The sequence below is a fragment of the Leuresthes tenuis genome, unplaced genomic scaffold, assembly GCF_036924035.1.
Source record: "Leuresthes tenuis unplaced genomic scaffold, fLeuTen1.0.hap1 SCAF_2, whole genome shotgun sequence".
Classification (NCBI taxonomy): domain Eukaryota; kingdom Metazoa; phylum Chordata; class Actinopteri; order Atheriniformes; family Atherinopsidae; genus Leuresthes; species Leuresthes tenuis.
In genome coordinates this window covers 13,299,901-13,313,360 of record NW_027325356.1, presented here as the reverse complement: position 1 = coordinate 13,313,360, position 13,460 = coordinate 13,299,901, and the positions used below count along the sequence as shown (strand labels likewise).

General features: G+C 39.8%; 1 protein-coding gene across 2 annotated transcripts in view; it reads right to left on the bottom strand.

The window, feature by feature from the left end:
- The window catches only part of igdcc4 (immunoglobulin superfamily, DCC subclass, member 4), a 48,963-nt gene extending 35,726 nt beyond the window's left edge, over window positions 1-13,237 (bottom strand). For both annotated transcript variants that reach the window (XM_072380246.1, XM_072380247.1), the window contains exon 1: window positions 12,915-13,237. In XM_072380246.1, the coding sequence (XP_072236347.1) occupies window positions 12,915-12,981 (67 nt within the window). In that variant the 5' untranslated portion in view covers window positions 12,982-13,237. The remainder of the gene's footprint in view (window positions 1-12,914) is intronic.
- Between the last annotated feature and the right edge of the window lie 223 nt (window positions 13,238-13,460).

Here is a 13,460-nt window from a genome sequence, read left to right as displayed (position 1 = left end):
AATGCGGATACTCGAGAATGAAATTTGCTGTTAATTTTACTTAATCATTTTAACATATAAAGTATTTTAATATTATACAACTGCAATGATGTGATCATCTGACAAACCAACATGTAATTTACAATAAAACAGAAAATACCTCAAGAGTTGTAAGTGACACATTTGGCCATTTCATGAAAAATACTAGCTCATCTCGATTTGATGGCAGAGATGTCTGAAATAAGACAGGATGGGGCCGTGTTTCTCATTGTGTAGCATGCTGTTTTCTTTTAACAACAGTCTGTAAATGTCTTAAAAACTGAGGAGGCCAGTTGCTGGACTTTTTGGAAAGGAATGTTGCCGCATTCTTGTCTGATCTCGTATTCTAGCTGCTCAACAATGGAGTGCAGGCAGGTCAGTCCTGCATCTGACGTCTTCGACTATGAAGCCATACTGTTGTAATAGATGCAATATGCAGTTTAGCACTTTGTTGCAGAAATATTCAAGATGTCCCCTTAAAAAGACAGGAGCATATGTTGCTGTAAAACCTGTATATACCTGTCAGCACTGACGGTGTCTTTCTACCTGCTTAATTTGCCACTTCCATAAGCACTGATGCACCCCAATGCTGACAGAGATGCAGGCTTTGGAACTGACATCCAGCAAAAAGCTGGATGGTCCCCTCCCTTTTCACTTCAGAGAATGCACCGTCTGTGATTCTTTGAAAATTAATTAAATTCATCTGACCACAGAACAGTTTCCCACTTCATCTAAGTAGTCAGAGAAGATGGCAGCATTCCTGGATCATCCTCACATATGGTTTCTTCGCATGATAGAGTTTTATCTTGCATTTGTGGATGGTACGGTAAACTGTTCACAGACAATAGTTCCTTAATATTATTTCCTAAGGTCCCAAAGATCCAGTATTGATTTTTGGGTGTGTCCCTTGCACACAGAAAAGTTTCCAGATTCTCTGAATCTTTCTATGAAAATTCAAAGTCTTCACAATTTCACATTGAGAAACATTATTTTGAAATGCTCTACAATTAGTAGATGCAGCTTTTTGAAGATTGATTACTTCTGAGAGACTCTAAGACAGTTAAGATAATATCAAAAGATAGAGACCATCTTAGATGGGATACCATCAGCCACATTTCCAATGACTTGTTGGACCACAGCTAATGTGTGTTGTATATTTTCAGACCAAATACAGATCCTTCATAGGGTATGTTACCAATACAAAACAGACAATAAAGAGCATGACACATGAGTGTGAAGTACAGTCTAACTGAATATTGAATTATCACATGATAATATGATATGATTTTTTCCCATTTTTTGCCCTAAGGACAACTGTTATCATGAAAACTCATCATCGTACTAGAATTTGTCCAGCAGAGCTGTGACCAGAACTAGCTTTTTCAATGGAATTCTATAAAGTATAATACAATGAAGCAAAAATATGGGCAAATGTGATAAAAATCTCCAGGTGCCTGAAAGTGAACTAGACTAAGAATAAATTCTCCAAGGAATATCTATTGAATTACCACCTCATTGTGACGCTATGAGCTCCTTTATCTGATTAAGATGAAGCAATTTGTGCATTTGTGCTCCACACTTGAAGCCTTGAACACAGCACCCTTAGCAAAAATTAGTATACTGTACGTTGTTTTCACATCGATGCTATAACACCTGTGACTGTTATAGTCATTTTATGTGGGACTGGATGCTGAGCAAACCCTTTCCTACAGTATAAAAAAAAAAAAATGAGGTGAGAAGAGGTTTCTTCGCTCATTCATGCAACTATTCAACACCACTTGAGTGTACATAATGATCCTCGGGTAGTTCACAGATGTCAGACATTGGTATTATTGTTTGTAATTCAGTTATTAGCTGTTAGGATGTTTTAGACTGGGTCATGGTGCTACAGCTGTCCTGAAAACCATCCCCTAAACCATTTAAGATTTTTAGTGTGGTCACACATGCAAAGTTGAGAGAAAATTATATATATAAAAAAAGTATTTCAGAGTGAAATAAAACAGTTGTGCAGATTGAATCAGAGGGGCTTTTGAGAGTGAAACAAGATTACAGACACATTTGTGAAGAACAGCCACTAAAACCATGAAAGATAAGATAAGATTGCCTGGTACATCTTCTAAATTCACCCAGCATTAGTATAGAAATCCTATGATTTACTCCTGAATGATGTGCATGAATGTTGCACTTGTCCTCCCAGTAAAATGTCATAATTTGGGTTGTTTGAAACAAAACCCAAGTCCTTATGCTTACTTCATGTTCTTTCCAACTCAATGACCTTACACCATTTACCACAAGGTAAGAAAAAAGTCCCATTAGATACACATGCTTGGGGCCAAAAACTACCCGACATGTTAACAAAAAAATAAATAAATCAATATTGTGAAGCCAGAGTTGTGATCATCAGAGCAGTTTACAGGCAGACAGAGACTCTCGGGTTCCAGAGTGCAAATGGAGAGAATGTCACTGACGGACACATATTGCTTCTGTCTAAATATTTAGGCGTCATCCCAGCTATTGCTTTGGGTATCGTGTCCTTGTGAAGAAAAATTAAGTGCATAGTATATATTAACTCCCCCTGTTAAGCTTTAGATTACTTGGATAGTAAATTACAACGGTTTACTTCTTAAGCAAAGCTGTGCACAGAGGGCTGAGCATTGAGCAGCCACAGTGAGGCTGCAAGTGACTCAACAATGTGAACAGCTGCCTTGTCGAGTGTTAACCATTCCAGCTGTGTTTCCTCCCACGTCGATACACCAGAGTTCTTCTCACACCCAGTCATGGGCACAGAGTTACTTCCATTGTCGAAAAAACTGATCCGGTGAGTCAGACAAGAAAAAGTTGATCACTATATATTTTTTCCCACCACGTACTAGTATATAAATAAAGGATTTATGATGCCATCTACTGTTTTGTGAATATCAGTTTTGAAGCATGACGTAGAGCAATTTAGTTTTTTTTTTTTTTTAAGTTGTGCAATACAAGTGCCATACAAATAAAGTTGACGTTGATGCCATCTAAGGGGAACCGATAGATGTTCTGGAGCCAGTAGTGTTGCACTTAAAAAAGACATATACCCAATTTTTACAAGTTGACACAATTTCCTTAAATCTTCATGAAATATCTATGACATGCTTTGGTCAAAATGCAACAGCAATACAGTACAATAACACTACTTCCAACATGCTTTTGATCCACTTTTTAGAGTGGCCAGTTTCAGAGTGTGGAATGACCCACTCAACTCCCCTCCACCCATCTCTTTAGCAGGGTCTTCTTCTTCTAAAACTGGTGCTACTGTAGCATACAGAATCAAAACAATTATTAGTCCTTGTAAAAAGGTCATTGTGCAGAGTTGCTGCTGTGGGAAGAAACAACTTCCTTTAATGTTCTCTGCTACACTCGAACTGAAGCAGCCTCTGATTGAACACACTTCTGTTTTTCATTGTTTGTTTGATCACTATGTAATGTAGAGGACGTGTAGTATCGTCCATTATCTTGAGCAGCTCTTGCAACATTCTGTTTAGAATAAATTAGTTTCAAGGTCTCCAGAGAAGTCCCCAGCACAGAGCCAGCCTTCTTTTACAGGTCGATCAGTTTCTTTGAGTAAGTGGCTCTGAAGCTGCTGCCCAGACAGATGGCTGCAGAACAGACCCAACTATCCATCACAGACTTATTGAATATGTACAACATCTTACTGCAAACACTGATGGATCCAAGCTTTCTAAAGAACTACGTTTTGTTCCTTCTTGTTGACAGTGTTGCATTTCCAGTTCGGTCTCTGTGAGCCTCCACTACAACCACCTCTTCTCACGGGACAGAAACAGTGTTTGGCTTATTCCTGGTCAAAAATCCATTAATAGTTTCAGCTCTGATTACAAGACTTTTTTTTGGCCTCTGCATTTGTCCCACTTTGATTTTGATATATTCTGCTGTCAAACATGGTATCTGCAGTCCAGCTCTGTCATAAAGGAATAATGTCCATGGTTTCACATAGTGTGAAAGTATACAGTGAAAAAATGCAGGAGTGTGCTCAGACAAACATGGAACAGAGGGAAGAGCAGGGGCTAGAGAGTGAGAGGGGGCGTATCAGTACAATCTCTCATGCCTACTGCTCTATGTACACTGCTCATTCATCCCAGTCATGCTTCCTCCAATCAGAGAGCAGCTTTCTTGCACGCAGAGCCTCCCAGCAGCATGGGGCCTCCACATGGCCATGTCAAGTGCCAGACCACTTGCATGAGTCAACAAAGCTAGCAATAAAACTAACATGGAAGTAGCACAGGAGATCCAAATCAGAAAAAAGTTTTTTCACAGAGAAAAGCCTACAGGAAACGGCTTGTGACACTGGTGAGTGGGATCGCATCTGGTAACGTATTAAATGGTGCCAAAACGCAACGAAGGACAGGACACAGATCACAGGCAGAACAGTTCAAAAGTTTGAATCTCCTTTTCCTCAATGCTGCTTTCTCGAGTGAGGCACATGGACTTTATAAAGTCTCCATAAATGTCTGCAATGATCAGAACCTCTCACACAGTATCAGGATGATGAATGACAGTTATCTGACACTACCTGGCTCATGCACTGAGAAGGGCTCTGATCAAGCTTCACATATTATCCTCACAGCGGGGTTCTCAGTGAGGACATTTTCCATCAGAGTATGGGAGTGACCTTTAAATAATATACTCCATTTGAATGAGAATGAGGGTGTGCAGGATCAGTATAAATGGACATCTCTTTGGTCAAAGGATTCATCAATGTTTTTCCTCTGTTGTGTAATGGTGGAAGATATCAAAGATTTCATAACTGAAGTGTAGCTCTCCAATGAATTCCTAAAATACCATCTCCCGCTGCAGCATACAGTATAAATATTAGTATTTTTCTACAGATAATCAACTTCAACCATCATGTGACTGAGCAGACCGCGAGGAGGAATGGATGGAAGGTGACCTTTGGTTGGTTAAGCATGTGAGTGCAGCTAGGCTGCAGATAGTCTCACAAAAGCCCACACACTGGTAAAAACATTACCAGCAAGGTACACTGGCCTACTGTCTTAGACGGATAGGATTATGATTTGGCCTTGAACTACAGCTAGTGCCAACTAAGGCTGCTACAGCTTCCCTACATCAACATAATGTACTCATCCGAGCTAATCTTATAGACCAAGTAAGACAACATGATGAAATAGCACTGCCACACTGCTGTAGTAATATATCTTTGTGCTCTTAGGATTTAAGTATGAATGCTCTCAAAAATCCAAACTCATTCACACTTGATCTCCATTTGCAGATGAGCCAAATCTCAAAACCCCTCAAAAAAGCTGGTTTCTGGTCCTTTATGGTAGTGATGTGACATAGCTCATCCCTGCTTCCTTTTCCACTGCAGACAGCATCTCTTCGACATGGGTGGGATCAGCTGTTCATCACAGCAGGTTACAGAGCTCAACTGAGCCAGTGGAGAACAAAAAGGATCAATTCGTACATCCATACTCACCGTAAGTAAACACGATCATGGTCATACATATAATATGCTGACAATGTGCACAACTGATAGGTCTGAGACTTATGGTGTAGATTGTATGCCGGATTTTCAAAAGGCAAGGAAATATGTCGGCTTGAACAGGACTTTAGCGCAGCTGCAAAGGTGTTAATGAAAGAAAAAGTGAGGATTTTCTCTGACCAAGTGGCAAGTCAGCTTGGCTTACAGGGAACCTTGGCTGAAATGGTGCTCAGAATGGTTATCAGTTAGACAGTACTTCCAACAATGATAAAATGATATGGAAAAATGTTAAAACTTAGTGAATTACCATGTCAAGCCTAACTGTACTGTAAAGTTAGAATAAAATGACTGTAGACTGCACTTCCTCTGCAACAATCTCTAAGTTGAACTGCTCCTTTTACATTACCTTGGAATGAGCCTCTATATCCACATATGGCCGGAGTCTTCCTCTGTAGCCTCCATCATGTTACAACAGTAGTCCAGAGGGGACAAACCAAATAATGGGGAGTCTCAGTAAGCTGCAGCCTGTCATTTTGCCGCTATATGTTACAAGGTCTGACACAAAGGACCTTCAAAAGTACTTTAGAATAAAATATAATGAATTTAAAGGTCAACCTCAGGCCAAGTTTTTTTTTTTGTTTTTTTAAAGACAGATTCCACCAGAATCTTATTGCCATTACCTTTTCACATTATGTAATTTAATTTGAGACCACTGCCTTCCCCACTGAAAACCAACCCAAAAACATGACATTTGACACAGCAGAAGTCTTGACTGTGGCTGTGGTATTCTTGAGGCTGAATACTTCTCATTTCTTTCACTTGTTGAAAGCTTTAGCCCAAAGTCCTGTATCTGACCCCCGCACTGAGTAGCACAAGTATCTTGTCAATACAGACAAACGTTTGATCTTGGTACCACAATCGCTCACATAGCCCTACAGGGTCTTGTTGTTGATCTTTCTACTTTGAAAAGGACTGTTTGAATTAAGATTCTAGAGAAAATCCTAAGGCAGTCAGCAGAAAGAAGCTTTGGACTGTCCAACATTGTGATCTGAATCATACAACCAAAGTGTTTAAATGGCTCAGCCAGGGTCCAGACCTAAATCCCATATTTTTTATTGAAATAAGGCCAGACCATTGTAATGGTTGACAATAAAACTATCTGCTGTCGGCCAGTAGTAGATGAACTGTTATCTACATAAATATTTGATAAAATGTACTGACTTCAAAACTATTTTTTACAGAACGTAAAGCCAAAAAAGGCTTGTTTGAATCATTTAAGAATGGAGACATCAGAGTTCTTTTCTTCAGCTCACAGGATCTAATTTTCAGACATTTTAAAGAGGCTATTTACAACTGTATGAAAGCATTCACAAAATATATTCACCACAACACTTCCTGGATCCCCGGAGAGCAAATCATATGAATTCACAGCAAACAAAATGTACCTGAAGGCTTCTTCTCCTTTAATTTTTAGATTAGATTAGATTCAACTTTATTGTCATTGCACAAAGTACAGGTACTGAGACAACGAAATGCTTTAATGCAAATACTTCTGTGCTTAAGATTCTTTCCCTGACAGCAAGAGGCAAACATAGGACACCGTAAAAAAACAAAAAATACAACAACAACATATTCACTCCACAAATATACCTAGATGAAACTCAGCCCAGGGCATCTTTAAATAATATGCATCCTAATTTAGTATGTGCTCTCCGGGGAGGGGATCAAGATGCACTCACAAATTGCAGCTGACACACCACGGCTTACACACAAGCAGGCACATCAGTGGAAAGCACAAACATCAGCAAACACAAACACACACAGATACCTAATTTGCCCTAATGTGCAATGAGCCATTGTCCACAGATACAGCTGTCTAACAAACTCTTATTTTTGAAAGTCCTAAGAAATCTGTGTATGTATGAGACATACCGACTTTATTATAAGTTTGGGACCAAAATGCAATAAACTCTAACAACCAGAACAAAAGTCATTCATCATACTTTTTAAATATTTTACATTTAAATTAGAAAAATAATTACATGAAGCTAGTCAAGGTGCAGTGCTGATAAAAGGGAAGAAGTTAGTGTGAGGATATTTTCATTATTAAATTCAGCCTCTGGACAGAATTTTAAATACAAACATTATACATGTACTGAATTTCTTTCTTTCTTTTTTTTTTTTGGGTGATGCCAGAGGAGCTGTTACACACGAGAGGCGGCACTCTAACAACATTTTCAGGTTATTCTACAAAGAGCATGCATCCCTCTGCAAGAGCAATGTTTAATATTCTGTAGATAGCACTAGGTTAAAAAGCTGTCCCTCTGGTGCAGACACAACAAACAGGAGCTGAATGCACTCTAAACATTTAAGATATCTGCAGAGATCAGTAGGAGATACAGGCGGCAACTTATAGAGAACGTAAAGATGGAGACCGGCACCATCATTAAAGAAAAAAGAAAAAAAAAAGGACCCTGCAGAGGAAACTGGGAAGCTTCAAAAGGTTCAGTCACTTTTTGCCATTTTCCACATTGCAGATGAAAATCTCTGACCAATTTAGATTCAGCTTTGATTTCTGTTGTGACACCTATTTGATTCAAAATGTGAGAAAACAAACTAAAGGTTGACATTTATTTAAAGCCAGCAAAAACAAAAAGATCACACAGATGGTAAATCAGCATTTACTAGTATGATCGTCACACAGAAACATCATCTGGAAGAAAACTCGTCCCTCAAATGAAATGCAGCTTTAAAGAAAACTTTAAAAGCTCTGTGAGCCACTCTTTGCCCCAGCCAATAGTAGCACAAGCCGTTTGTTTGCCAACATTCAACTATAAAACAATTTATGTAATACGAAAAATAAAGTAAATATTTGGCAACAGACATCCCAAAAGTATTTTGGAGAGCAAACAGATGTTGAAAAAGTTGAAAAAAATTAAATAAATGATGTTATGGAATGCACACTCTTATGTGCATGCTACCCAACTTTTGCTGTAAAAACTACGCAACACACAAAAACTTGCTGTCCACAGCTTTTGGTGCAATCTGTAAAGTTATTTTAACTCGCTATGAAAAGACAAATGTAAGATCTGATCATTTTAGAGGTTTGTGTTAGACTTGTCTTCTTTAAATAACAAACAATCAGTTATTTACGAGCAAGCAAGGTGGGACTTCTTAATATTACAACAGTGTTTTCACGCCCTTTGCTTTGAAACAATATGAGACCAATTACATTGCAAGCACAAAGGCAGTTAATATTCTACAAATATTCATGCTGTCGTGAAACTTTTGCAGTGGAGCAGTGTTTGTGAGCATCATCTCATATAATGACAGCTAAGAGTGAAATTTGTGATATGTGCATTTTGTGGTAAAAACCTGGGACTGAACTCGGTTGAGTTGATACAAAAAAAGTATTCAAAATATCAAGTAGCTCAGAGTCAAAAATGCCCCCCCTCCCTCCTCTGTGTGACTTTACATTGCCATGATGTTTAAGCTCCACACTGGACTTTGTAACACAGTGCCATGGTGCAGTGTGTGAAATAAATTCTCAACTCAAAAACATTTCCCTCCCTCTCCTGACACCATGACTAACATTGAGCAGATTCATCTTAGCAGCAGGATTTCCACAGTCGAATCCTCCTCAGGATTCTCTGAACATTCTAACTATGAGTGAAAAAGAAAAGTGACCCAGTCTGACCTGGAGCCTAAAGATAGCAAGCCCTCCTTATTTATTTCAAGGATGAATATCCCTTATGAGTGTCATCACAAACAGGCAGTTTTAAAAAGCATTTTAGAACACGCAGAAACATCAGCAAAGCAGTGATGCTGACGGTCACAGACTCGAAAGGTCTGTGAGGAGCTTTTGAGGAAATGTTTTCATTTAAAATGTTTATTCTGAGTACGATTCCTTTTACTTAGCAGGGAAGGAAAATAACAGTGTGATGACCAATTTTCCCCTTTTATTTATCGTGTAATACGAAGCGTTATCTCTTAGACTGTGTATAATGATAGTAAGTAAATAATAGGAAACTCCAATGGGTGTTGAAACAACATGCTGTGAGTTTTGTACATTTTACCTTTAAAAGGTGTTTAAACCCTTAGTAGCAATCTCCACCTCCACAAGTGATTGGACACATGGGAGTCTTATTTCTTTTTTCTTCATTTTTTCTTCCAGTGAATTCTGGTCCGTTTTCCCCGAACGGCCTGATAATCATGTTAAATATGTTTTCTGTGGGAGCTTTGCACAAAAAATAATCTAAGAATCCCTTCCAGGAATCTGAAGGACAATAATAATAATAGTCTTTCTCTTCAAGAGTTCTCCCATATACAAAAAAAAACCCCCTCAGTTTTCTAGTTGACGAGTTCTGTCCCAAACATGAAAGGCACTTAATGTGGTGCAGGGACAAACGAAAACTCCAAATTATTGTGAAACCTGTGCTGGCTGACATGACAACAATGACAATTGATTAATTAATATCCCAAGAATTTAGTGGATGTTTTACAATTCGCCATGAGCACAAGAGTGAAGATTTCAATCTCTTTGCAGAAACAATATGTCGCACTGTCTTATGTGAACGACTCACTGAGCAAACCCCTGACAAATTTATGGTTGCATTGTTCACACACATTTTCATTTTCTGGGTTCTTTCAAGAACAGACAGACAAGCAGTTTGAAGAACAAGTGTAACTGGGCACAGTGAAAGAAATGAACGCAAAGAACATCTGAGTTTGATCAAGGCATATCACACTCTGCTGCTCCTGTGGAATTACATGCAGTGGCTGTTGAACTGGGTATCTGCCAACTAATTTACTTCATGAGTTTTTTTTCCATCTTTCATGAGCAAATAAAAAGGGCAAAGCCCTTATAATAATCAGATTAATTTACTCATAAAGTCCTGAAGAAGCATGATTGATTTTTTAAAATTTTTTAAAACTATTTTAAAGTATGCCCACTGTGTAGTAGCTGTAACTGTGTAGTAGCTGTAACTGTGTAGTAGCTGTAACTGTGTAGTAGCTGTAACTGTGTAGTACTGTTTGACAGTGAACACACAGACACTTCGGCACTTTTGTTTCATTTATTCGCTTGTGTTGTGTTTAGTTAAGATGACATATTTTCATTTGATCTTTAGAACAGTTGAGGGAAGTTCTTTGTGTGTGTGTGTGTGTGTGTGTGTGTAGAAATGGCTCTCATATTTGCCCCAACAGCTCCCACCAATTCATCCCTGTTCCAGAATCTCCCACAGCCCCCACTCATGACCAGCCTCCATTCACACAACCACCAACACCCACCACAATAATGCATGCTCCCCTTTTGGAGCACAATAAAATGCATAAAAAGAAAAACATGCCCATGTGGGTTACTGGCCTTGATGACACAACAGTGTGGCTGTTGATAAAAACATAATGAGAACTAATATGTCCATCTGCTCATAACGCACAACTCTGCAGCCAACTGAGCTCATGACTGCAAATACTGCTTCTGCTGTGGAAACACTTTCTGAGGACAAACAATAAATACTCCAGTGGTTCTTAGAATGGAAGACTAACATTCTTTTTGTTGCGAATCTGATCATTTAAATAAATAAATCAAAAGCTGTTTGAATACCAGCTAAGTGTCTTTTGGTGATATATATCCCTGTGCAAACAGATGAACATCCTCCTCACTCTTATCACAGCCATCCTTTACACCAATCGGCTTTTACTTGCAAGAGATTTCATCATGTGGATGTGATCGCCTCCAGTGTGGCACCAAGTCTTGTGTCAGGAGTACTTCAACGGACTATCTACTCTGACTCTGCAAGCCACAGTAATCTAACTCTATATAAATTGTATCCTCTGACCTTCAACTGCTATGTCAGATGGAAGTCAAGGAGGCACAAATCTGGTCACCTCCCTTTAATAGCCTTCATAAGCATAATTGGACAATGGATAATGGACCGCATGCAGGTTATAACTGCAGTATCTCAGAGTGAGGTGATGTCTACCTGTAATATGCACTTTACATTTGACTTTTTCCCTGCCACACCAAATCTTGTGCACAGCATTGCTTTATTTCTCATCACCTGTGGTAAAAATCACCTCAGGACACCAATGAAAAAACTACACTGACTTTTAATGTGACACAAAGGTCATGGCAGAGATGTTTTCTAAGGATGAAATCAGCTTCCAGTTTACAGTGGAGAATATCTGCTTGGAGCAGAAGACATTGGCTCACAGATTTGATCACTCGTGTTTTCAGGCATGATGACTACAGCTACATAGTCCCATCTGCCTTGTCCCCATGATTGACACGAACAAAACTGCTCAGTCCATTAATCTTTACACGTCATTAGTCTTTTTTTTTTTTTTAAAGAAAAAGAAAAACACAGATACCCATGAAGTCCAATACAAAGATAATGGATTCAAGTTTGGCAAATAAAAGTACTACATGCTAATTAGACCACTTTCACAACATCAGTGTTGCTCCTGTGACCTGCTTTAGTGATTTCAGACACACAGGCGGAATGTACTCCAACTCATGAGACGAAACGTTTGGGTTCTCAAAAGAAAGTTTTGTTAAACTTATTACACCCGTTTCCTGGCCCTGAAGAGCATTTAAATGTTAAAGCTGCGCTGATATCCTGCAAAGGTCTTTTGTCATGTAAATCATGTCAGCAGTCAGTCTCTAGCCAGTTCGCCAGTGTGGCCACATTTTTCCTTTTTCCACCTGCCTTTGACGCTCTGGAGCAAACGAAAGACTAATCTTCTGCTGTGCATCTTTCATTCTCAGCAATTAAACTCGTCCTCATTCAAGTTTCGGAGGCTGAGGCGGCGGTAAACAAATAATGCCCTTATGAAGGGATTACCATCTCCCAAAGCCCCTCACTCAACTTTTTAGAGACAGTAGCTGAAGTCATATGAACTGTGTGCGTCATTCGTAAAAGAAGTTATTCTTTTTGGCCAGGCATAAAAACACATGCAAGATGCGGCTGCTTGCAGCAGTTTCTTTCATTGTGTGCCCCATTCCCTGTTCTTGAATCAAACTTTCCCCGGTTGGCTCAAAGCCCTGTGGCCGCCCTGTGGCAGCGTTTAAAGGCTGCTCCTCCTGGGGCAATGCGTTGCAACTTCGCAACGCGAAAACTCTTCCACCCAACCCGACACCATAAACACCAGAGAAGCCACGTGAGTTGAAGATGAAATACTGAGGAGACGCTGCACAGACCGTGCAAGGTGCGAATCCTCCCAGTAGCTCCGTATTGTGTTATTGCAGCCTAGTTATGTGCTGAGTAACTGCACTTCTGCGTAATATGAGTGGTGCGCTACCCAACACATGCACCCCACCGAAGAAAAAAAAATTAAAAAGAAGTAAAAAATATATATATATATTTAAAAAAACTGCAGAAGATTAAAGTGAGGAATTTACCTTGGTTGGATGGACCACAAAACAGCGAAAGAAGACAGAACAGCCAAATTGTGCTCTCCACCGCCATGTACAGCCTTTGATTTCCACCAGCGGGGTAGCAGCGTGCGTCTATACAACCAGTTATACAGCTATAGCTACAACATACGTCGGAATCCGCTATTGTCTCCGCCGGTGCGTAAAAGAGTCTCTGTGTTTCGTTCTCCTCGCTCAACACTCCCCTGGCTTCCCGAACAAAACGCTGGCGTTAGACATTGAGAGCCGTCGTGTCTCTCGGCGCTTCAACGCCATGTTGCAAACCAGTGTTAAGTGTGTGTTGCTGCTGATCCTCACACACACACACACACGCATGGCCGCACACGTGCGCGCGCATATTCGCCCAGACGCCCGTCCACCAGACACTGGCTGGCTGGTCGTTGCTGGAGTCCTGAGAAGCTATCGGTGATTCGAACATACACCTTCGCTGCCCTTTACATTCGACTCCATGATTTCCACTCACATTCGGGGTGTCTGTTCAAAGCAGACACGCTTTTGGCTAGAAAGCTCTTG